The sequence below is a fragment of the Scyliorhinus canicula genome, chromosome 3 (assembly GCF_902713615.1).
Source record: "Scyliorhinus canicula chromosome 3, sScyCan1.1, whole genome shotgun sequence".
Classification (NCBI taxonomy): domain Eukaryota; kingdom Metazoa; phylum Chordata; class Chondrichthyes; order Carcharhiniformes; family Scyliorhinidae; genus Scyliorhinus; species Scyliorhinus canicula.
The window spans coordinates 229105173-229131523 of NC_052148.1; the positions used below are offsets into that span (position 1 = coordinate 229105173).

The following is a 26351-nucleotide window of genomic DNA, read 5'->3' on the forward strand; positions in this document are numbered from 1 at the left end:
TAGGGGAGACTCTTTCATTGGCCGGGTCCACAAGCAGCAGGCGCCATGTAGCACAGCGCGGACGCTGCAGGCCACTGCCGTTCACATGCGTGGCCACGGACCAGCCAATTCTGTAGGCCGTATCAGCAGCTAAAGCCGGGTGCTCTACGCTGCCGGCACGCTCGCCCCCCCGGCCAAACGGGGGATCAGTGGCCATTTTACGCCATATTTTCTGTCGTAAAACGCCACCGTTTCCATACTGGGATGGGGACATAGCCTCAAAGTAGGAGAATCCAGCCCAGGATTTTTCAAAGTGCTGGTTGCAACCCGTGGGTGGGTCACAGGCGGGTGTTGGGAGGGTCACAGGGCGATTAGTCACAGCATTTCCGCGGTGGTCCTGATCATGGGAAATGTGCCCAACGGCTGCTACTGGCATTTTTATTAAGAATGGCGACCACTGCCACCTTTTAACCGAGAAGGAAATGAGGCTGTGTTCAATCTTCCAGCCATAAGCGGCATCAGTGAGCAGGTCACATGCCCTGCATGTACACTTGATATCAAGCACCCTCTATGTATGTGCTTTTGGCACCAAATCACGGAGAACTTCTGGAGAGATTTTTCCAGCTGCTGGCAAGCAAGCAAAAGGACAGTCAAGATGGATCATTTTGTCTCAAGGAATAGATGGCCAGGGACACAAATAAGAAGTGTATCTACTGGCCAGGATCTCACCATATTCTGCTGGAGAGAGCTGCCTGGAGAGTCCAGGGCAGGACAGAGCAGTGCCAGTGTTAGCTCTTTACAGACGTCCAGGGTCTCTGGATAATAGCCTTGTGGTAGTCACCACTGTTGTATATATATCACATATGAGGTGTACTATGGTAAGGCTCCTGTACTACAGGTACGGGGTAGATCCCTGCCCAGTAGGCGGAGTATAAATGTGTGTGCTCACCGAGCTGCAGCCATTTCAGCAGCAGCTGCAGGAGGCTACATATCTCTGCTTAATAAAGCCTCGATTACACTCTACTCCCGTTTCGTCGTAATTGATAATGCATCAAGCCTAAAAAGAAGAAACGTAACATGGGAACAAAGCAGTGTAAAGATGATTTCTTGAGATATGGCTTTGTCAATTGTGCCAATGCAAATAAGGATGCAAAGCCTATGAGTGTTACATACGGGGAAGTCCTGGTAAACGAGAGTAGGAGTTTCAGATTTTGAAAGAGAAGTCGTGGGTGAAAAACTCCTTTTGATGTTGAGACCCCAGTGTCAGTTATTAACTTACAGCTGACATGAAATGAAAAGACCACGCTGCCATACTGGTCCTGCAATAGCACATAAAAAATAGGCCAAATGTTCATGAGGCTGTCAGCTTTCTGGAGTAGCATCTCCCAGAACAATCCAGCGCTGAGTAAACAAGCATGTTGCTATTACCTTTCACAACAACCTAAATGTGCGAGGTGGATTTTCCGTTCTCACAAAGATGTAGACGGCATAAAGGAGCTGGCTAAAGTCTGCACCCGATATGCACATTGCCCCCTCCTCCTGTGAACCTGATTGCAGTGAGATCGTAAGGACCAAGTAGACGCCCCTTTCACATTAAAGGAAAGCGAATGTGGCATATGTCACGAAGATCGGCTAATGTGGGTCATGAAGCTCAGCTGGCATGGGTCCTGAGGGTCGGTCTGTTGGCAAAAGTGGGTCCCGGGGAAAAAAAGTTTGGAAAACACTGCTCTATGAGACTGGTGAAGCCACACCCAGAGCAATGTGTGCATTTTGTTTCCCTTATCTAAGGAATGACACACTTGCCTGAGGAATGCAATGAAGGTTCATTAGACTGGTTCCAGGGAAGAGGACATTGGCCTGTGAGGAGGGGTTGAGTAGACTAGACCTATAATCCCTGGATTTAAAAGAATAAGAGGTGATCTAACTGAAACTGATAAAATTCTTAAAGGACTTGACAAGGTATTTGCTGAGAAAATGTTTCTCCTGATTAGGAAATCTAGAGCACAGGGTCACAGTCTCAGAATAAGGGATAAAGACATTTACTGCTGGGATGAGGAGAAATCTTTTCACTCAAAGGGTTCTGAATCTTCGGAATCCTCCACCCAAGAGAATTATGTGTGTTCAGTCATTGATTATATTTAAGGCAGCGATCATTAGATTTTTGGAAAGAAAGGAATTTTATGCAAAAGTGGAGTTCAGGTAACAGGCAAGACAGGCCCTGCAAAAACAATGTCATCTTATTCCATCTTTACATACAAAAGACAACAAAGAGCTTAACATCCAAATGAATGGCTACAAGTTAAAGCACCACCCAACTCTAACATACCTCGGAGTGACCTTAGATAGGACCTTCTGGGAACATCTAAAAACAACTGCAGCCAAATCCAGAAAAAACCTGATTGCCAAGCTAGTTGGTGAAATGTGGGCAGCTGCTACCACCACCCTTCAAACCTCAGCACTTGCTCTCTCATACACAGTACAGAATACTGCACCCCTGTTTGATCAAGACCGTCATGCACGCACAGAGACCATAAGACCATAAGACATAGGAGCAGAATTAGGCCACTTGGCCCATCGAGTCTGCTCCGCCATTCAATAATGGCTGATATTTTTCTCATCCCCATTCTCCTGCCTTCTCTCCATAACCCCAATCCCTTTATTAATCAAGAAGAGCTGACACCCAGCTGAATGCTACCATGCGTATCATTACTGCAACACTATTCTCAATAGCTCCCTGTCCTGGCAAACATCACTTCTCCACATATCCACGACTTGCAACAATCCACAAAATGATAGGAAAAGTTTGCAATGGCCCCCAGCTGCCACTCCATGCTGATCATTCAGCCCACCCAATGCCTGGCTCCCATCAGGAAGGCTGATCTGGAAAAGCCCTCCCTCACGGCACTTCAACACAGATTCTCCTGGACAAATGAATGAGAATCATTGGACATGACAAACAAGTACCTGGGGCTGGATTCAGGGTTTTTGGGACTATGTCCCCACGCCGGCGTTAAAATAGTTGACTTTCACATCAGAAAAACTGGCTTGAAAGGGTCACATATTCCTAGCCCTGCTAGCAGTGACCTGGTGTAAATTCAGCAGCTTTTGCTGCAGATACGGGCCATACGCACTCCCGTGCTCCATGGTGGACTCTAAAAATAGATCCCCCGATTGGCCGCGCACCCGACCCTGACCGCCTGCCCAAACATTTCCCCGCCACGTATAAGGCCCCGCTGCCCTCCAATCAGCCCGCTCCCGACCAGGGTGGCCGCGGGCTCAGCTGCAGCCGCCACGCTAGTATTCCGACCGGCTGGACCACATTAGATCCACGCCATCTTGACTTCGGCTGGTCGTGGGCGGAGAATAGCGGAGTGGGCCTCCAGCAATGGCCCCAGGTAAGTGCCAGGTGGCCCAGCGTACTTGGAGAGTACGCCGCTTTTCGGGACGCGCAGAATCGGGGAACCGGCACTGGTCCCGATTCCGTGCGGGGAGATGGATTCTCTGCCCGGCGCTGGCTGCAATTTCGGCGTTGGGGTGCGGAGAATCCAACACGTTTCCAACACGACCCAACAGCTGAATGGCTTCAACCTTCCAAGGAAGGAGTTGTCTACCCTTAGGAGCATCAGGACCAACCAAGGACCCTGCTTATCCAACCTGCACAGATGGGGCATTAGTGTCAACCCACTGTGTGCCTGTGCGAGAAAGGAAACTATGCACCACATCGTAGAAGAATGTTCAATCCACAGATTCAGCAGAGGTCTATCCACACTCAATACCTCAGGACCAGAATAAACTGCTTGGCTCAGCGGCTTTGCATTTTATAAATCAACAAGTTAGTCAGAATTTTGCTGGATGGTGGGGCAGGCTTGAAGGGCCAAATTGTCTACTCTTTCTCCCATTTCTTGTGCTCTTATAATATTTTTTTCAAATATTGTCCATAACATAACTTATTTTCTGGGTTTTGATGACAAATGTGACCAGGTAAAAAATATTCCAAGTGCGGGTGGCAATGAGCTGAACGGTCACACGATAGGCGGCTCGCACCTGGAAAATTCCTTTTGAACCTTTTTGACCCGAGGAACCTGTAAAACTCCAAATCTGTAAAAAACCAAACCAATCGACCCCCCGTCAACAACTCACCCGATTTGGGATGCCGGCGAACCAACAGGCAGGTCGCACTGGGAGCAAAAGCAGAGAGAGAATGACCCCAACATCGGAGCTGGGAGATCCACATGGCAATGCAAATCCGAACACTATGGGCCAGCAAAGTTGCCACACACCATCCCAGTCATCGACAGACAGGCTGGTGGAGTTCATCTTGATAGTGTCATCATATCCACTCATGTATATCATGAGATGCAGACAGGCAGTGATTGACACACAGGATAACCAATGAACACAAGACACAGAACAACCAATCACCAGACAGGACACCACCACTATAAAGCCCACGGGGCATTAAGGCTCTCCCTCTCTCACAGGACACAGCCAGGGAGATAGTCGCAGTGCACAGGCCAATGAACATCATCACCATGTGATAGAGAGCTAGTCTGGTCAAGCCAGTAGGAGGTTATCAGTTAGGTTAATAGAGTGTCAAACCACAGCAGATTATGTACAGCAATCAACAGGTTCAATAAAACAGTGTTGGACCATGTCCTGTGTCGGAAGCCTGTTTCTCGTTTTACTGCATCCAGTTGCAGTCGATGTTAGGCCAACACAGATAACACATCAGATAGAACTCCAAAAGCATAGGGAGGTGATAAAGGAGAACCTAATGTTGGCGATGCAGACAGCAATCGAGACTGTGCTGACCCCCATACATAGAACATAGAAAAATACAGTACAGAACAGGCCCTTCGGCCCACGATGTTGTGCCGAACTTTTGTCCTGGATTAAGAACAAATTAATCTACACCCCGTCATTCTACCATAATCCATGTACCTATCCAATAGCCGCTTTAAGGTCACTAATGTTTCCGACTCAACTACTTCCACAGGCAGTGCATTCCATGCCCCCACTACCTCTGGGTAAAGAACCTACCTCTGACATCCCCCTATATCTTCCACCATTCACCGTAAATTTATGTCCCCTTGTAATGGTTTGTTCTACCCGGGCAAAAAGTCTCTGACTGTCTACTCTATCTATTCCCCTGATCATCTTATAAACCTCTATCAAGTCGCCCCTCATCCTTCTCCGTTCTAATGAGAAAATGCCTAGCACCCCCAACCTTTCCTCGTAGGACCTACTCTCCATTCCAGGCAACATCCTGGTAAATTTCCTTTGCACTTTTTCCAAAGCTTCCACATTCTTCCTAAAATGAGGCGACCAGAACTGCACACAGTACTCCAAATGTGGCCTTACCAAGGTTTTGTACAGCTGCATCATCACCTCACGGCTCTTAAATTAAATCCCTGAACTACTCGACGCTAGCACACCATAGGCCTTCTTCACAGCTCTATCCACTTGAGTGGTGTGGTGAATGTGTAACCACTATAAATTCACACTGTACATTACTGTGCCCCTGTGGGCTCCATCTGTGAGCCGTTGCGCGGCTCTGTCAACAGGGGGAGATGAGGAGCATGTACAGGGCTTCGTCCTTGGCTCCGCCCCCAGCAGGAAGTATAAGTGCTGCGGTCCTACGAGTCCGCCCTTAGTTCAGTTTAGTCGCAGGCAGGCTCAGTTGTAAGCCGATAAAAGCCACAGTTTACTTCAACTCGTGTCTCTGAGTGAATTGATGGTTGCATCAAGTGGCAACTTTCAATGATCTATGAACATAGACCCCAAGATCTCTCCGCTCCTCCACAATGCCAAGAACCCTACCGTTAACTCTGTATTCTACATTCATATTTGTCTTTACAAAATGGACAACCTCACACTTTTCAGCGTTAAACTCCATCTGCCACTTCTCAGCCCAACTCTGCATCCTATCTATGTCTCTTTGCAGCCGACAACAGCCCTCCTCACTATCCACAACTCCACCAATCTTCGTATCGTCTGCAAATTTACTGACCCACCCTTCAACTCCCTCATCCAAGTCAGTAATGAAAATCACAAACAGCAGAGGACCCAGAACTGATCCCTGAAGTACGCCACTGGTAATTGGGCTCCAGGCTGAATATTTGCCATCCACCACCACTCTCTGTCTTCTATCGGTTAGCCAGTTTGTTATCCAACTGGCTAAATTTCCCACTATCCCATGCCTCCTTACTTTCAGCATAAGCCTACCATGGGAAACTCATCAAATGCCTTACTAAAATCCATGTACACTACATCCACTGCTTTACCTTCATCCACATGCTTGGTCACCTCCTCAAAGAATTCAGTAAGACTTGTGAGGCAAGACCTACCCCTCACAAATCCGTGCTGATTATCCCTAATCAAGCAGTGTCTTTCCAGATGCTCAGAAATCCTATCCCTCAGTTAGTACCCTTTCCATTACTTTTCCTACCACCGAAGTAAGACTAACTGGCCTGTAATTCCCAGGGTTATTCCTATTCCCTTTTTTGAACAGAGGTACGGCATTCACCACTCTCCAATCCCCTGGTACCACCCTTGTTGACAGTGAGGCCGAAAAGATCATTGCCAGCGACTCTGCAATTTCAACTCTTGCTTCCCATAGAATCGCTGGATATAGCCCGTCAGGCCCGGGGGATTTGTCTATCCTCAAGTTTTTCAAAATGCCCAACACATCTTCCTTCCTAACAAGTATCTCCTCGAGCTTACCAGTCTGTTTCACACTGTCTTCTCCAAAAATATGGCCCTCTCATTCATAAATACTGAAGAAAAGTACTCGTTCAAGACCTCCCCTATCTCTTCAGACTCAATACACAATCTCCCGCTACTGTCCTTGATCAGACCCACCCTCGCTCTAGTCATTCTCATATTTCTCACATATGTGTAAAAGGCCTTGGGGTTTTCCTTGATCCAACCTGCCAAAGATTTTTCATTCCCTCTCTTCGCTCTCCTAATCCCTTTCTTCAGTTCCCTCCAGGCTATCTTGTATCCCTCCAGCGCCCTGTCTGAACCTTGTTTCATCAGTCTTACATAAGTATTTTTCTTCCTCTTAACAAGACATTCAACCTCTCTTGTCAACCATGGTTCCCTCACTCGACCATCTCTTCTGTGCCTGACAGGGACATACATATCAAGGACACGTAGTATCTGTTCCTTGAACATGTTCCACATTTCAATTGTGTCCTTCCCTGACAGCCTATGTTCCCAACTTATGCACTTCAGTTCTTGTCTGACAGCATCGTATTTACCTTTCCCCCAATTGTAAACCTTACCCTGTTGCACGCACCTATCCCTCTCTATTACTAAAGTGAAAGTCACAGAATTGTGGTCACTATCTCCAAAATGCTCCCCCGCTAACAAATCTATCACTTGCCCTGGTTCATTACCAAGTACCAAATCCAATATGGCCTCCCCTCTGGTCGGACAATCTACATACTGTGTCAGAAAAGCTTCCTGGACACACTGCCCAAATACCACCCCATCCAAACTATTTGATCTAAAGAGTTTCCACTCAATATTTGGGAAGTTGAAGCCACCCATGACTACTACCCTGTGACTTCTGTACCTTTCCAAAATCCGTTTCCCAATCTGTTCCTCCACATCTCTGCTGCTATTGGGGAGCCTATAGAAAACTCCCAACAAGGTGACTGCTCCTTTCCTATTTCTGACTTCAACCCATATTACCTCAGTAGGCAGATCCCCCTTGAACTGCCTTTCTGCAGCTGTTATACTATCTCTAATTAACAATGCCACCCCCCCACCTCTTTTACTACCCTCCCTAATTTTATTGAAACATCTATAACGATGAACCTGCATCAATCATTTCTGCCCCTCTTCTATCCAAGTTTCCGTGATGGCCACCATCGTAGTCCCAAGTACCGATCCATGCCTTACGTTCACCCACCTTATTCCTGATGCTTCTTGCGATGAAGTATACACACTTCAACCCATATCCGTGCCTGCAAGTACTCTCCTTTGTCAGTGTTACCTTCCCCACTGCATCACTACGTGCTTTGACGTCCTGAACATCGGCTACCTTAGTTGCTGGACTACAAGTCCGGCTCCCATTCCCCTGCCAAATTAGTTTAAACCCTCCCGAAGACTACCAGAAAACCTCCCCCCCAGGATATTGGTGCCCCTCTGGTTCAGATGCAACCCGTCCTGCTTGTATAGGTCCCACCTTCCCCAGAATGCGCTCCAATTATCCAAATACCTGAAGCCCTCCCTCCTACACCATTCCTGCAGCCATGTGTGCAACTGCACTCTCTCCCTATTCCTAACCTCACTATCACGTGGCACCGGCAACAAACCAGAGATGACAACTCTGTCTGTCCTGGCTTTTAACTTCCAGCCTTACTCCCTAAACCCGTTTATTACATCCACACCCTTTTTCCTACCTATGTCGTTGGTACCAATGTGCACCATGACTTCTGGCTGCTCACCCTCCCCCTTAAGGATCCTGAAGACACAATCCGAGACATCCCTGGCCCTGGCACCCGGGAGGCAACATACCTTTCGGGAGTCTCGCTCGCGACCACAGAATCTCCTATCTATTCCCCTAACCATTGAGTCTCCTATCACTATTGCTTTTCTATTCTCCCCCCTTCCCTTCTGAGCCCCAGAGCCAGACTCAGTGCCAGAGACCTGGCCGCTAGGGCCTTCCCCTGGTCGGTCATCCCCCCCCCCCCCAATAGCATCCAAAACGGTATACTTTCTTTGAAGGGGAACAGCCACGAGGGATCCCTGCACGGTCTGCCCGTTCGTTTTCTTTCCCCTGACTGTAACCCAGCTACTCTTGTCCTGTACCTTGGGTGTGGCTACCTCCCTGTAACTCTTCTCTATTACCACCTCTGCCTCCCAGATGATCTGAAGTTCATCCAGCTTCAGCTCCAGTTCTCTAATACGGTCTCTGAGGAGCTGGAGTTGGGTGCACTTCCCGCAGGTATAGTCAGCGGGGACACCGGTGGTATCCCTCACCACCCACATCCTAGAGGAGGAGCATGCAACTGCCCTAGTCTCCATCCCCTCTTACTTTACAGAATTAGCTGCACTGTGAACCAACTGGAACTCCGCCCTCCGACTCTGCTCCCAGTCAGCTGTACTCTCTCTAAACTCCCGGCTCCCTTCACGCTCTTTGAGGAAATGTAGGAAATGAAATGAAAGGAGCACCTTACTCCCTCCTCACCGAACTCCCTCAGTCACCAAACTCTCACTATAGCACTCAAAGCGCCACTCTTGAAAAACAAGGTGCGGTTTGGCGTGCTATACCCGGTGAGACTTTGGGTCACATACAAAGGCAGGGACCATTTCTTCAACACGTCTGAATAGGCAAATGATTTTGCGCAAAGGAACGGTCTGGGCAAGAATTGATCGGGGTGGTGCGAAACTATGGACCTGTGGAGATTCAGCCACTCAAGGGAGAAGTTCTCCTTCCTCTCCCACATCCAGAAGGCCTATTCCCGAGTAGACTTCTTTGTGGTGGGGAAGTCCAGGCATAGTAGGGGCAGAGTACTATGCAATAGCAATGTCGTAAAACTCTGTAGATGTGAAGTTGTAGACAGGCCGGGCTCAGCAACTCCCCATGAAGGCTGGGCACAGCCCTCTTCGCTGACAAGGTGCTTTGCAAAAGGATGACACTAGCCATCGACAGGTAATTAAGCTTCACCAGAACGGGGAGGTCTCTCCCTCTGGGAGGCACTGAAGGCAGTGATCAGGGCGGGCGATAATAGATGACAGGGTTATAGAGGCAAGGGGGAAAAGGCAGCCAAGCAGCGGTTGATCAACTCCATATTGGATGCAGATTGATGCAGATGGAAGAGGAGTCCTGTACTGGGACAGCTCTGCGGGCACTGGTCAACCCCTTACTCCTATTAACTTTCTGGCCAAGTACGCGATGAGTCCGGTGGTGGTAAGGTAAAGGTAAATGTGCCATAGTCCCAGATGACCATAGGCTGCTTTCCCCTTTGAGGGGGGGGGGGGGGGGGGGGGAGTGGTGGTGGTTTAACCTGAGGATACCACACCTTAGCCAAGGGGCAAAGTTGAAAGATGGAGTCTTCATGAATAACTTCAGCCAGTATGGGAATTGAACCCATGCTGCTGGTCTTGTTCTGCATCACAAACCTGCTATCTAGCCCACTGAGCTAAACCACCTCCGAGAGCCTGGAACTAGATTAGGCACCATTTTAAGCTAAAAGACATGTCCGTCTTAGCTCCTAGATGCATAAAACACAGATTCATCCAGGCCAAAACGGACACATTAAACCTGGAGAAGGCAGGAAGTGGTGTTCAGGGTCAGAGATTTGTACGTAGACGGCAGAGTGGCAACCCTAGGGGAACTAACAGAGATGCCCCAGCTCCCAAAAGGGAATGAACTCCAGTACCTTCAGTTACAGGAATTCCTCTGCAAGGAGGCCCCATTGTTCCCCCAGTTACCCAGATGCACCCTGCCAGACAGACTGATATCGCAGGATGAGTTAGGGAAGGGAAAGTGCGCGGACGTACATGGACAACTGCTAGAGAAGGTAAGGGCCCCACTGGATGAAACAAGAGAGAGGTGGGAGGAAGAACTAGGCCTTTAGCTAGGGGGAGGTCTCTGGAGCGAGATCTTGCACAGAGTGAACCCCCCACCTCATGCTTGAGGCTGAACCTGATGTAACTGAAGGTGGTGCACAGGGCACACCTGACCAGGACACATATCACAGGGTTCTTCCCAGAAGTGAAAGACAGATGTGAGTGATGCCAGGGGTGTCCGGCCAACCACACCACACGTTCTGGTCCAAGACTGATTTGATTCTGGACCACATTTTACGAGGCCATGTCCAAGGTTGTGGATGCTAAGGTGGAACGATGCTCATTAGCGGCAGCCTTCGGGATGTCAGAACAGCCAGAATTCTTCGAGAGAATTGAGGCCGACCTCCTGGCCTTCGCCACCCTGATAGCCCGGCAACGGCTCCTACTCGGATGGAGATCGGCAGCGTCGCCCAAGGCCTCAGACAGCACGAGAAACACCATGCTATCTAACGGGACTTTGTTGCAATCTGGGACCTCAGCAGGGAACACCCCTCCGAGGCCACACTTTGTCCCGTTTCCTGCACTGAGAAGCTCTGCTTGCTGCGACTCTCAATCCCCCAACACGACCCTCAGATCCCCCCAAAGCCACAACTCACCTATAAGTGAGTCCCCCCCCCCCGCACCCCACCTCACATAGGCAGGACATCCCTGGGCCCGATCCCCAGCATGGGAACAATGCCAACGTGGCACCTTGGCAGTACCCGGCTGGTACTGCCAGGGTACAAGACTGGCAGTGCGAAGGTGCCTGGTGGCACCATCAGTTCTAGGGTGCCACCCTGCCCAGCAGTCAACCAACCAGTGCCCTCCGATCCCCTGGAAGACCCCCACCCAAGTGCAGTTCTATCTGGTCCCTGCTTGTGGGGACCAGTACTGAACGGTGCTCGCCTAAGGTCTCCGAGGTATAGGGGTTAGATCCCAGGGTCTCAGTAAATCAGGCGAGCGTATATTAGAGTGAGACTAGCTGTCTCCCATTAATATGCAGATTTGCCAAATATTGACCCTGCCCACAATGGGCGGGATTCAGATTGCGACAACTTGCGAGTTCCTATCAGATCTCATGAGGTGCGGTGAGCCTGGTAGATCCAGAAGCGGGATCTCCCAGCATCTACCGTCTGTACCGCACCCCCGTTCGCCTGAATGGGGACACAGCCGGCAGATTGTGCCCGGAGTCAATTGGAATTCCAATTGGTGTCGGAAGGCGGTGCATCACAAGGATAGATATGTTGGCCGACTAATGTCTGGTGCATTGGGGCAAGTCATGTGATGAAACCTCCAGGAATACAATTAATTAGAGTTGGCAACCCGTATTCCTCTGGAGTGAGGCTGCATGTTGGGAGTCAACACCTTTTAAAGAATTGTTTTCAGAGATGGAAGACAGATCTGATTCATACTTTGCTTGCATTTTCACCAATTATTTTCATTTGCCTGACTCATTTTTAAAGAAAATTTAGCGTACCCAATTATTTTTTTCCAATTAAGGGGCAATTTAGCATGGCCAATCCACCTAAACTGCACATCTTTAGGTTGCAGGGGTGAAACCCATGCAGACATGGAGAGAATGTGCAAACTCCACATGGACAGTTATCCGGGGCTGGGATATAACCCGGGTCCTCAGCGCCGTCGGCAGCAGGGCTAACCACTGCGCCACCGTGCTGCCCTGTTTGCCTGTCACATTGATAAAGATGTCTGCACTCCAATATTTTTCATCACCATTTTAATAAAGGCAAAGGGAGTCAAATGAGTAAAGCAAAGAAAACATTTATTTTTAACACATACTATTTACCCGGTTGAACCTCACCGGGTCCTCTCTCTCTGTCGGTCGGTTCCTATCTAGCTGACCTTGTATACAACATGTTATCAGCCCCGTTATTAACCGGGGAAGCTCATACTCCTTGAGTCACACGGGGAAAACAATCGAGCCCTCCCCGTGCGTCCCGTGCTGGTTATTGCAACCTGAAATCATTACATAATTCAAAATAGATCATTGACATTTTTGAAAACCCAGCATTTGTGATTACGTCCCTGTGGCTGCAAAATATACTTATACTTCCCAATCTGAGGATCAATTGCTGATGGTGTTTATCAAAGGTTATTTACTCCATCTTATTAAAGCAACTGTTTCAAAACGTGTTTAGAACACAAAGTGAATTGCGAACAGAATATTGCACCATTAACATTCTGTGTTGCAATATTTGTATCCTTGCAACTCACTGCCACAATTCACTTGTTGGGCGGTATTCTCCCCCCCACGCCGGGTGGGAGAATCGCTGGGGCGCCGCACGAGTCGCGCCACGGAAGGAGGCTGGAGCTCCTGTGGGAGCCAGAATAGGTCGTGCACGGGCCCTGTTCGCGCGGTCGTGAAACGCAACGGCGCTCACGGCGACGCGGGCACTTAGTCCCGGGAGCGGAGAGTCCCGCCTTTTATTTCCACATTCATGACTCTCAGAATATATACCAAATACGTGCTGAACTTATTTTATTTACTTGACATTTTTATTTATTTAAAAGGTACATGGAACTTATTCTAGAAGCTTACTGTTGTGTCCTAATTGTAAATCAGACCGATTAGATTGAAATTGGTTGATTCATTTCAGTTGGTTGACCTGAAACTGACAAGCAGGTAATTGGAAAAATGGATACAGGAGCTTTGGGAGGCCCTGCAATATAAATATATGTAAAGTGGAATTTTCTTCTGTCAGTGAGTCACCTCATACTTGAGGTATGAGAAGAAGAAACACCACAACTTTCCCATTGTAGTAATCCACGGGAGGCAGGAGTTCCGTCACCACACCAATATTTATTTACAATAACGATATTACAGGAGCAGCTACAAACAGTGCTGCTAGCAGTCCAGTCAACTCAAGACTGGCTCACAAAGCCTACACAGGTGATTATATGGGTCACCTCAATGAGCTATCATTGAGGGAGCTCATACTCCAATTGGCCAGCCAATAAAGCCAATTGGAGTTCATTACACCCATCAAGCGGAAGCAGGTCAGTAGTAGGTAAGAAGGAGGCAACGTTGCCATCACCGGGGTTAAGGAGGTGGTGGGTAGTTGCCTCCTCGTAGCAGACATAATGTACAAAAGCATTCCCCTGAGACTGATTAACATGTCCTCCCGGCTCTAAAGAGCAAGCAGCTGGCTGTCCTTCAGCAGCTCCCACTGCTGTTGGCCACATCCAGGCCGGTCATTCAGTTACATCATCGATATGGCTGGATGATCTGGCAGGGCCATTAGCAAGCTAGACGCCATGCCTAAATGCCTGATGGCAACGGTAAAAGGTACTAAGCTGCACGATGGCTTCAACAATGCTGCAGATGGAGCGTAACTTTGATGGTTGCCGCCAGACGGATCCGTCCGCTCCAGGTTTGACTTCCTGTCCTTTGTGTTCACGGTTAGATCCACCAATGTCAAGCCAGTGTTATTCTCTGACCACTGCCTCCTACTGGATGACTGTCACTTACAGGAAGACCGGAGGGTTGGCAGGGCGACATGGGAGCTGAACATGAAACTGTTGATCCCAGAGAACATTTAGGAACTCAAAGGCGGTTCTAAAAGGTTGGAGAACCGTGACACCCCACTTTGAGTCCCTCCGCACTGGCGGGAAGCAGTCAAGGTGAACAGCAAGAGGTTTTCCACTCTCAAAGGTGATCAGGAGGCAAGAGAGAAAAAGAGAGAGACAGGAGGAAATGTCCCAGGCCGGATTCTCCGATTTGCAGACTAAATGTTGATGCCGGCGTGGTAACAGTGCCGTTGTACGCTAGAAAAAACAGCGCAAAAGTTGCCCCAACCCTCGTCTAGTGGGGGGTCTAGCAGCCGCGCAGCATAAAGCCCCCCCTGGCTTTATCTGCAGATAAGGTTGGAGGATTGCCAGGTCTGTGGCTGCGCACAGCGGCGACCAGCAGCGGCCCCGCCGTGCATCATGGCGCCGGCTGGCAAAAACTGCCCCCCCCCCCGTGCAAAGCCTTTCCACCCCTGGACCACCCACCAGTTCTCCTCAGCCCCCGCCAAACGGCCTCCTTCCCGACTGTGGCGGCGCTGGATTCAGTCCGCAGCCGACACGCAGGGTCCATAAAAATAAAAAGGATAAGTGCTCCACGCCGTCGGGAACTAGGCCCATCGGGAGCGGAGCATCGGGGGAGGGGGGAGGGTGACCACCTGAGGCCTTTTGAGGGGGTGAAGCATTGCAAAAACGCGCCGCCCCCGATTTCAGCGCAAATGGGGATTCTCCGGCTGGTCGCTGAATGCGATTTTGGTGGTGGCGACCGGGGAATCCCACCTCCCCAACTCCAGACAAACTTCCAAAAACTACTCTGGCCACAGTCATTGGGGGTTGATGTCATGGCGGGTCTCCAGGAGTTAAAGAGTCAGCAAGTCTCACTCCATGCCTCGGACGCCTCCAAGGTCATCTTTCAGTCCAGAATCTGCTCCATAGTGCAGAATGAGATGTGCTCACATTTCTTCTTCCAAAAGGTGCAGAGAGCTCTGTGATTAGAATTAGAATTAGAACAGTACAGCACAGAACAGGCCCTTCGGCCCTCGATGTTGTGCCGCGCAATGATCACCCTACTCAAGCCCACGTATACCTATCCCAGTAACCCAACAACCCCCCATTAACCTTATTTTTTAGGACACTAAGGGCAATTTAGCCTGGCCAATCCACCTAACCCGCACATCTTTGGACTGTGGGAGGAAACCGGAGCACCCGGAGGAAACCCACGCACACACGGGGAGGATGTGCAGACTCCGCACAGACAGTGACCCAGCCGGGAATCGAACCTGGGACCCTGGAGCTGTGAAGCATTTATGCTAACCACCATGCTACCGTGCTGCCCTTGATCAGCAGTGTAAAGGAAGAAGGTGCATCTCCCTACTGCACCCAGCCAGCACAGTTCCTGTCCTGGAAGTTCTGTACTCTAACAGTTAGGATACTGGTTGGAAACCCCAATATTTTATTTTTATTTTGTAAGGCTGTGAGGAGATGATACCTCACTCCGGGAGTAATTTCACGCAAAATAGAGATGGTATATTAAAACTTTATTATGACCACAGTACTAAAATATCTTTAACATAACACAAGAAATATAGCTTACAACTACCTCTTAAACCTGGCATTGTCAAACTCGGTAGACGAGGGTAGAGCAGTTGATGTGGTGTATATGGATTTCAGTAAAGCGTTTGATAAGGTTCCCCACGGTCGGCTATTGCAGAAAATACGGAGGCTGGGGATTGAGGGTGATTTAGAGATGTGGATTAGAAATTGGCTAGTTGAAAGAAGACAGAGGGTGGTGGTTGATGGCAAATGTTCAGAATGGAGTTCAGTTACGAGTGGCGTACCACAAGGATCTGTTCTGGGGCCGTTGCTGTTTGTCATTTTTATAAATGACCTAGAGGAGGGCACAGAAGGTTGGGTGAGTAAATTTGCAGACGGCACTAAAGTCGGTGGAGTTGTAGACAGCGTGGAAGGATGTTGCAGGTTACAGAGGGACATAGATAAGCTGCAGAGCTGGGCTGAGAGGTGGCAAATGGAGTTTAATGTAGAGAAGTGTGAGGTGATTCACTTTGGAAAGAATAACAGGAATGCGGAATATTTGGCTAATGGTAAATTCTTGGTAGTGTGGATGAGCAGAGGGATCTCGGTGTCCATGTACATAGATCCCTGAAAGTTGCCACCCAGGTTGATAGGGTTGTGAAGAAGGCCTATGGTGTGTTGGCCTTTATTGGTAGAGGGATTGAGTTCCGGAGCCATGAGGTCATGTTGCAGCTGTACAAAACTCTGGTATGGCCGCATTTGGAGTATTGAGTACAGTTCTGGTCGCCTCATTATAGGAAGGACGTGGAAGCTTTGGAACGGGTGCAGAGGAGATTTACCAGGATGTTGCCCGGTATGGAGGGAAAATCTTATGAGGAAAGGCTGATGGACTTGAGGTTGTTTTCGTTAGAGAGAAGAAGGTTAAGAGGTGACTTAATAGAGGCATACAAAATGATCAGAGGGTTAGATAGGGTGGACAGTGAGAGCCTTCTCCCGCGGATGGAGGTGGCTAGCACGAGGGGACATAGCCTTAAATTGAGGGGTAATAGATATAGGACAGAGGTCAGAGGTAGGTTTTTTACGCAAAGAGTGGTGAGGCCGTGGAATGCCCTACCTGCAACAGTAGTGAACTCGCCAACATTGAGGGCATTTAAAAGTTTATTGGATAAGCATATGGATGATAATGGCATAGTGTAGGTTAGATGGCCTTTAGTTTTTGAATTCCCATGTCGGCGCAACATCGTGGGCCGAAGGGCCTGTACTGCGCTGTATCGTTCTATGTTCTATAAGATGGGAATCAGAAAGCTTTCTGATTAACTCTGGAGTCAGGCAGGGCTGCACTCTCTCACCCTGTCCTATTCTTTTGCCGAGTCCATATGGAAGGATCTGAGCATAAAAGGAGTGATCATCACTGGCAGTAAAGGCAGTCAGGTCAAAGTCTGCCTGAATAAGAACAATGTTGCTGCCTTTTGCATGGATCCGCTGTTGGTACACAAACTGCTGAGCTTTTGTGACCAGTTCAAGCTGGCCTCTGGAACCAAGGTAAATCCTGGCAAGAGTGAGGCCATGTTCTTTGGGAACTGGGCTGATCAATCCTTTTTCCCCTTCACCATCAGGTCAGACTAGCTGGGGATATGGTTTGGAGAGATTGGGGCATGTGCTAAAACTGGGAAACGTGTGTACGTGTGTAGGTACGGTGAAGCAGAAACAGGGCTTGTGGGAGCAATGCTCCCTCTCCGTTGCAGGTAAAAACCTGGTCATCAAATATGAAGTGCTTTCAGTGTTACTTAATTTATAGGTATGCCTTCCGTTGCTCCCTGGTATGCTCTCCTGTACTCATCACTGAAACAGTATTGGTCTCTTGGCTTGCTGGTAATGGTAGAGTAAGCGATATGCCAAGCCATGAGTTTGCAGATTGTAGTTAAATACAATCATGCTGCTATTGCTCCTGATGGCCCACAGTGTGTCATGGATGTCCACCTTTGAGCTGTTACATCTGACCTGAATCTATCCCACTTAGTACATCAGTAATTAACACAGTACAGCGGAGGGTATCCTGAGTGTGAAGTGTGTTTGTCCTGAATTACTCTGTTTGAGTCCTGTACCTCTCCTAATTTGGTTCTGTCTGCAATCCCACAACCAATAGCCTATTGAGTGGAAGGTTATCAGATATTTCTTTGAATTGTAAGCGCACAATTTGGTAAGATTTGTCAGGTAGGATATATCCTCTCTTACCCCATGTTGGCTATTGTTTACTTGGCTGTTATTGTACAGATAATCCTCGGATCTACTCCTGACAGGTGACTCCATTAATCTACATGGAATTGAAGTAAAGTTGATCAGTCTATACTTAGCTGTATTAGTTTAATTATGCTTCTTGAATGAGAAAATTACTTAAGCCTATTTCCAATCTACTGATGCCTCCTCACTGGGAGAGTAGAGCCAAGAAGATAACAGAGCATGAGAAAAAGCAAAATTGAGAGCGGTGACGTGGGGATAAAAGAGTGAGAGAAAGAATACGTCTGAAAGCCAGGAGGTTAAGAGAGCAAAGGAGGACTAAGGGATTGATTAAAAAGAGTACGAGGAACATAAAAACTGACTGTAAAAACTTCTATAGATATATGAAGAGAAAAAGATTGGTGAAGACAAAGGTAGGTCCCTTACAGTCAGAAATAGGAGAACTTATAATGGGGAACAAGTATATGGCTGACCAACTGAATACATAGTTTGGTTCTGTCTTCACAAGAGAGGACACAAATAACTACACCTGAGACCACAACTGAAATATTGTTTGCAGTTTTGATCTCCTTATCTGAGGAAGGATGTTCTAACTATAGAGGGAGTGCAGCGAAGGCTTACCAGACTGATTCCTGAGATGGCAGGACTGACATATGAGAAGAGATTGAGACAGTTCAGATTATATTTGCAGGAATTTAGAAGAATGAGGGGAGATCTCATAGAAATCTGTAAATTTCGAACAGAACTAGACAGGGTAGATGTCGGAAGGATGTTCCCGATGACGGTCAAATCCAGAACCAGGGATCACAGTCTAAGGATAAGAGGTAAACCATTTCGGACTGAGAAGAGGAGTGGTTTCTTCACCCAGATCGCAATCACAGAAAGTAGTTGAGACCAAAACATTGTGGGCGCGATTCTCCCAAACCGGGAGAAATCGTAAGGCTGGCGTCAAACCCGGGCGGGGCTAGCAGCCCGACGCCGTAAGCTCCGGCATCACGGGCTTAACGAATTTCGTTAAGCCCGCTTGCCCGAGTTAGCGCCGGCTGACGCGTCATATGACGTCAGCCGCGCATGCGCGGATTGGAAGACTCCAACCCGTGCATGCGCGGATGACGTCATCGCGTATTTGCGCGAAACCCGCGCATGCGCGGGCCGGGATGCCCCTCAGCCGCCCCGCGAATGGATACTGCGGGGCGGCGGAAGGACAAATAGTGCGCGGGCATCGGGCCCGCTGCCCGCGTTCGGTGCCCACCGATCGCGGGCCCTTGGCACGGCCGTGGTACTGCCGTGCCAATCGGTGCCATGGTTATAAAATGCGAGTGTTTACGGCCGTTTTTACGAACGGCCAGACCAGGTGTGTTTGCCGTTCGTAAAAACAGCCGTAAAGGGCTGGGAACTCGGCCCATCTATCAGCTGTGAATCGTTGCCGGCCGTAAAAAAACGGCGGCAGCGATTCGTGTCGGGAGTTGGGCGTGGGGGGGGGGGGGGGGGGGGGGGGAGAATAGCGGGAGGGCGTCGGAACAGCGTGGCCGTAAAATTTTACGAGCCACGCTATTCTCCGCACCGTCGGGAGTGCGGAGAATCTCGCCCTGTATGTTTTCAAGAAGGAGTTAGATTATAGCTCTTGCGACTAAAGGCATCAAAGGATATGGGGGGAAAGAGGGAACCAGTTACTGAGTTGGATGATCAGCCATGATAGTAATGAATGGCGGAGCAGGCACGAAGGGACGAATGATCTACACCTGCTATTTTCTATGTGTCAATCTCCATTCGTTCCCTCAAAATGATTGTCAATGCCACACAAACCTACTTCCGAGGTTCATATTTTTCCCTTCGAGGTAGGAATCGTGAGTCAGAACATTTCCCAATGTCACCATCCCTGTCCAGCAGTTCTCATGCATGCTGTCTTCCTGCTGGGTGTTGGGGATAGACTGGAGTCAGGGATACCTCTTCCTGAAGCAGGCCTAAGACAGGGACTCAGACAGGTGGCTGCCAAGGCAGGCAAGTTAGAAAATCCAACTCATTTGCTGTGTCATTCTGTCAGTTCTGTATGTGTTAAGCCTTCACCCCTCAGTCCCCCCCACCCCCCCATCATCCATTCCCCTCCATACCCCCATGCCCCTTCCATAATCTCCATGACCACTCACCCAAAATCCATATGGTCAGAACTCATGAGCCTGATAATAGCATTGGGATGTCTTTGAGATTCTCATATAACTGTAAAAATAAACAAACAACCATTTTCTTCATAAACCTTAATCCTTTTAGGCACTAATAAAACTATTAATCTAAGGAAAGTTCAGAGTCTCCTTGACAGCTAGATAAACAACTCCTGCTGAGCTGTATCCATTAGTGAGGTTTGGAATTCACCCAAGCATTCATAATTAGATTCCATTTTACAACATTTCATCAACAAAGCCTCCAGAGTTGAATGCATTGAAACCTTGAAGAAGTGGGTCAGATGACCATCTGTTTCATTTCTTCAAAGGCTAAACAATCAAAGACGTCATCCTGCTGTTCTGCTATTTAAAAGGCTCCGCAGATAGCTAGGCTGTCAATCAATGTAAAGATCAAAGTACAGAGTCCAATTGACACACTAACATCAGAATATCAATATCACTGAATGCAGAAGAGTGCTTTATTTCCCAGGGAAAGTACGCTAATGTATCTGAACACTTTCCTTCCCTTTTAAGAACAAATCCCTGTCAATAACTGTATTAAAAGTATTGTTAAATTTCCAAACGCATCAAATTATTACATGTGAAGTTGACAACACCGTTTAAACTTACCTGTCAAAAGATTCACAACTCAGAACAAGCTTCCCTATGGTTATTGACCCATCTGACTTGACATATTTCACATAGGGTGGCACTGTGACACAGTGGTTAGCACTGCTGCCTCACAGCACCAGAGACCTGGATGACTGTCTTTGTGGAGTTTGCTTTTCTCCCTGTGTGCCTGGGTTCCTTCCGGGTACTCTGGCTTCATCCCACAGTCCAAAGATGTGCAGGTTAGGTGGATTGGCCATGCTAAATTGCCCCTAAGTGTCTGCAGGTTAGATGGGGTGACAGAGGTAGCGTGGGGGATTGGGTCTAAGTGGGGTGCTCTTTCAGAGGATCAGTGCGGACTCAATGGGCCAAATGGCCTCCTTCTGCGCTGTATGGAATTTTATGATTCTGTGCAAAGTTTGGTTTGGTTTTGCATATTTTTGGACTTAAGAGGCCTGAAATTGCTTTGAGTGTTAGAGTTAATAACTACATAATTGCAGCAGTTCTGATCATTTGGTTGAGTAAACTGGATGCTAGCTTGTGCACAGACCCCCAGAATTGCGTGTGGGAGTAAACAAGTGCAGCACACACTGATGTACTCACCTGGTTGATTTTGTTTTGTATAAAAACCATAGAAATATGCATATGTACTCCGCATCGTTTTAATTTACACATTATCTTCATTTTGCAGGATTGAAATAGATGTTAAATTATTTTCATTTGTGCAAAATTACCACAATTTGAAGTGTGAGCAGGCGATAGATAGCTTGTGGAAATAATCAAAGCAGATTCTTTTCGTCAACCCTGCATCTCAATGCTAATATTTTGGTTCTGCCTGTACAGAATATTATTTCACCCAGTGATCTTTGCGGATGTCAGTGATATTCATGAAATGTTAACGATCATGTCAAAATATCTGCATGATGTTGCTGACTAGAGGAGTAAGTTAAAGGACATGCATGATGATTCTCACTTATTTAAACCAATCCTGGGGTAAATATCTTTGGAGCTTCTCTTTCCATTGTTGTAACTTGAGTGATAATGCAGCAGAAACCCTGCGCCAGAATCTCCTGCCAAAGTGTCAGCAAGGCTATTCACCTTCGCCATTATTGATGTGTAAATGGTGCAGCAATTCCAGGGAAGGGGCAGATGGATGGTCAATCTCAAATGTCAAAACATTGCACTGCTCTGCGGTCAGTTTCATGTAAGTGGACTCCCGCTTTCTCCTTAACAATAACAATAATCGGTTATTGTCACAAGTAGGCTTCAATGAAGTTACTGTGAAAAGCCCCAGTCGCCACATCTCGGCGCCTGTTCAGGGAGGCGAGGAATTGAACCCGCGCTGCTGCCTTGCTCTGCATTACAAGCCAGCTATTTAGCCCACTGTGCTAAACCAGCCCCATTGAATTGTACTGAATAGCATGTTGTATGAGTCAGGTTATCGGTGAAAGCCTCACTCCAGAACTTGAGCAGTATGAATCTAGGCTGACACTCCAGTGCAGTACTAAGGGGCTGCTGCACTGTCAGAGATGTTGGGCTGGATTTTATGCCTGTAAATCAGGTGGGATTCCCCTGCCCTGTGCGACTGTAAAATAGGGTGTGAAGAAAGGTTTGCCTGGTCTATTCCAGACTAACCTTTTTAATGATGTAATATCTATTAATTAGTGCCAATCAATGTTTCAGACACTGAAAATTATCTAGTACAAATTTGGAGTCTCATAAACTCTGGTTTTAATTGTTGGAGTTTTAAAAATTATGATTTTGAAATAAAACTTCTGTTTTATTCTTCTCTGTCTCTTTTTGCCTCCTCGCTCTTAATTCAATCTTTCTTTACCTTTTTTTCATTTATCTCTCTATATCTTATCTGTCATTGAATTCGCTCTCTATTATGGACGGAATGCTGGCTGTTCACGTTGGCGGGATATTCTGGTCCCACCGACGGCGCACGGGTTTCCCGGCAAAGAGGGGTGCAGTCAATGGGAAACCCCTCGACAATGGCGGGTCCAGAAAACCCCTCTGGCGAGCCGCCTACACCGCTGAAAAGCACGCGGCTGGTTGATCGGTAAGTCCCGCCCTATATATCTCCTTCTTCATCCTGATGCTGTTAATTTCGCAATCCTTCAATTTGATTGGTCAATGAGGTGCACAGTTGCTCGTCCCGTGTGCTTGGCTTCCCTTATCGCATTGTTTATCGTCTCACACTTCCAGCATTTTTGAATTAATATCAGGTGCCCTGGCATTCATTCACTTCTGCAGTAAAATATGGCCAAATATGATCAGGATTTCCTTCCATCTGCTGCCAATGTTGCACTGGTTGAGCAGGAAAGGTACCAAGGAAATTTCTAGTTTCAATAACACCACCAAGTTAACACTCAAATATCGACCGTATTAAACTGACATTGTTAATCCAGAGATTTTGCATTACTGGCTTACCTTATTGTAACTACACAAGCCAAACAACAGGTTACACTTTAATGAAAGTCACTTGTACAATGTCACCTTACCGTACGTATAGTATTCAACTTCTGGTGGAAGTGTTACAAGGGAAAGATCACTCTCCTCAACATGTTCGTTTACATACTGCTGTGCTTTAGAAGCTTCCAGAAATGCCAGAAATCTTGCTGTAAATGCAGCGATAAAAATTGATAGCATTCCAAAATCTAAAAGATTCCACATTTGGAAAATGTATTCCCGTGGCCCTTCTGTCCAGATTTCCTTACACTCAGTCCACATCATACCTACAAGAGATTTAAAAAAAACCAATTAATTTGTCCATAGTTCTTTAAAGAAAACATGAAAAATATTACTGTCTACACAAGCCAATAAGGAAGCTACTTACCCAATATCCACACCATGATTAACATTTCCGTCCAAGAAAACATTGTGGTTTTCATTCTGAAGACTTGTTTAGGGTAATCCGTAACAGTGACATTGGGTAAGGTTTTGATGCCTTCAAATCTGTCAGAGGCATTAAATACTAGTAAACACAGAAAGATGATGAAGGACGCTGCATGCATCACAAACTTCATGAAGGGACTTCTTAGCATCTTCCCCAGCTAGAAGGAAAAATTAAAATATGTATCTATCCTGTAGATGTAAACTGAGCATCAGTCATTTCACCTCATGGGTACCTGTTTTCCTCTTTAACCAGCCGGTGTAATCTCATTTTTTTGCTGTTGAATTTCACATGCCATTCCGGGAAGTTGAGTCATTTTTCAAATTTAATTTCTCCCTTCACTCTCTTGATGGCATTGACCCATCTGGGGTTTTGTTCCATAGGTTCCAGCACCCTGTGCCAAGCATGAGCTGAGGGGCTGAGTACGGAAAGCCAGATGGCCCTTTGAGCATTACAGTCAATCCCAATCCTGCTCTTTTTTTTGCATATCCACACACATCATTTCCCAGCATGAGTTGCATTGTTAGTGATCAGGACCAGGAACCTGAGCTAATTTGTTTTCCTGTCCCTACCGCAAATGGCATTGCGGCCAGTGCTACCATCCTTAATGTTGTCCTGAGATTGACTAACTCAGCACGGACTGGAAATTGAAGCTGGGATTTTTCTGATCTATGCAACAAAGTCTTACACCAACTAGCAAATTTACTAATTCTATCATTGAGGATGCATTAATGTGTTCTCTTATAATTTAAAACCATTAAAAAAGTCAGGCGACTTGTTAAAAGTCTTTACAACACTGCATATTTTAGACTCCATCTGTCTTTCTACAAACTGTTAAAGCCTGTCTTATGATGCACTAATTGCCCTTGCTATAAAAAGAGCTGAATTGGTGCTGCACCCTTTTGAACTCCAGCAACAGCTAACAGCAATATGAGAACCAAATAATGGTTTTGAATGCAATATTTGTAAAATCTGTGGCTGAAATTCTCCATTCAGGAGATTATGTTCTCCCGTCGGAGTTGAGTTGTTACTGATTTGACTACAAATCAGGCAGTAATTTCCAATCTTCAGCCATGCAAATTTATGCATGGCAAGGATTATGAGCGATTCCCGAGAGAATCCCGCTATGGTGCCGTCATTTTGAGCAGGCAGCCCGATTGCGAGGTCCAGCGGCTAACCAACTCCCCCCTTCCCCATGCATTAGAAACCAGGCCCCACCTCCCCCGCATCATACATCAACACCAACCCCCCACATTGCACATCTGCCCCCTCACCCCCGGGTGTTTTGGATCCCCCCTCTTCCACAAGCATGGGGTGAACTGACACCCCCCCCCCCCACAGAGTTGCTCTAAATAGGGGAGCCCCCAGAGAACCCCTAAATAGGGGGACCTGCCATAGAGACACACTAAATAGGGAGACTGCCCCTGGAAACCCCCTAGATAAGGGGACCCCCCCCAAAGAGACCTCTAAATAGGGCCCCCCACAAAGACTCCCTAAATAGGGGGGCACGCCATAGACCCCACAGAACAGGGACCCCAGTTAGGAAGCCCTGCCAGGAAAGAGAAAACTGTCAGGAAGTCCCTCATAAATAGAAACCTCTCAGGAAGCCCCTCAGTAAAGAGAAATCTGCCTGGAAGCCGCCCCAGAAAATAGATCCCTGTCTGGAAGTTAGAGAAGTCAAAACAGAGGCAATGAAAAAAATTATTGTTGTGACACTCACCTGGGCAATATACCTGCTGGCTCAGACAGAGGAAGCACCACGTATAAATTTCAATCACCCACCTTCACTTTTGAGTGATTTTGAAGGTTTGAGCTGGAAATTGACAGCCCTTAACTCTCTTTGAAGTGGTTGATGTTTGTAAACATTGTGGTCAGAGCACTTCAGATTTACTGAACTACTAAAAAGTGGAATTAAGCAAGGCTTACAGCTGTGTGTGTGCCTGAAAGCTAACAATCACAGCCTACTAAGGGAAGTGAATGAATGGTTTGCAGTTCAAGGATCTGAGGGGGTTAAACACAGGTCATCGCTTTCTCCATCCAGGAATTGACACCTGGTACTTCCTGTGTCTGAGTCAACAGTTGTATTTGCCCAGGCGAGTGTTACAACAGTAATTGTTTTCACTGCCTCTGTCTGGACTGCTCTTTAGCTTCCATATAGGGGTCACTTTTCTGGGGGGCTTCCTGACAGGGGTCTATTTTCTGGGGGGGGGGCTTACTGACAGGGCTCTCGTTTCATGGAATTCCTACAGTACAGAAGGAGGCCATTCGGCCTATCGAGTCTGCATCGACCCTCCAAAAGAGTACTGCACCAATCCCGCTTCCCCACCCTATTCCTATAACCCTTTAACATAACCGACACATCCCTGGACACTAAGGGACAATTTAGCGTGGCTAATCCACCTAACCTGCACATCTTTAGACTGTAGGAGGAAACCGGAATACCTGGAGGAAACCCACGTAGACACGGGGAGAAAGTGCAAAATCCACACAGTCACCTGAGGCCGGAAGTGAACCTGGGTCCCTGGCACTATGAGGCAGCAGTGCTAACCACAGTGCCACCATGCCACCCCTGGGGGTCTGTGGGGAGTCCCCTATTTAGGGGTCTCTGTGGGAGGTCCACTATTTATAAGCCTCTGGGGGTGTCCCCTTATTTAGCAGGTATCTGAGGGGTCTCTTTATTTAGGATGTCTCTGGGGGGGTCCCTATTTAGGGGGCCTTTGGAGAGGTCTCTTTTTTAGAGGGTCTCTGGGGGGGGGGTCTGCTGGGGTTGTGGTGGGCAGGTCTGGCATTGTGGAGGAGGGGTGGCCCTTGGATGGACTTTGGGGGCAGCTCTCTTAAAATGATGCCCGCTT

At 47.7% G+C, this 26351-nt stretch overlaps 1 protein-coding gene across 2 annotated transcripts in view; it reads right to left on the reverse strand.

Moving 5' to 3' along the window:
* LOC119963356 (short transient receptor potential channel 3) overlaps window positions 1–26351 on the reverse strand; it is a 204464-nt gene that overhangs the window by 67302 nt on the left and 110811 nt on the right. For both annotated transcript variants that reach the window (XM_038792368.1, XM_038792367.1), the window contains 2 exons: window positions 23443–23659; window positions 23108–23341 (listed from right to left, as the gene is read on the reverse strand). In XM_038792368.1, coding sequence (XP_038648296.1) covers window positions 23108–23341; window positions 23443–23659 — 451 coding nt within the window. The remainder of the gene's footprint in view (window positions 1–23107; window positions 23342–23442; window positions 23660–26351) is intronic.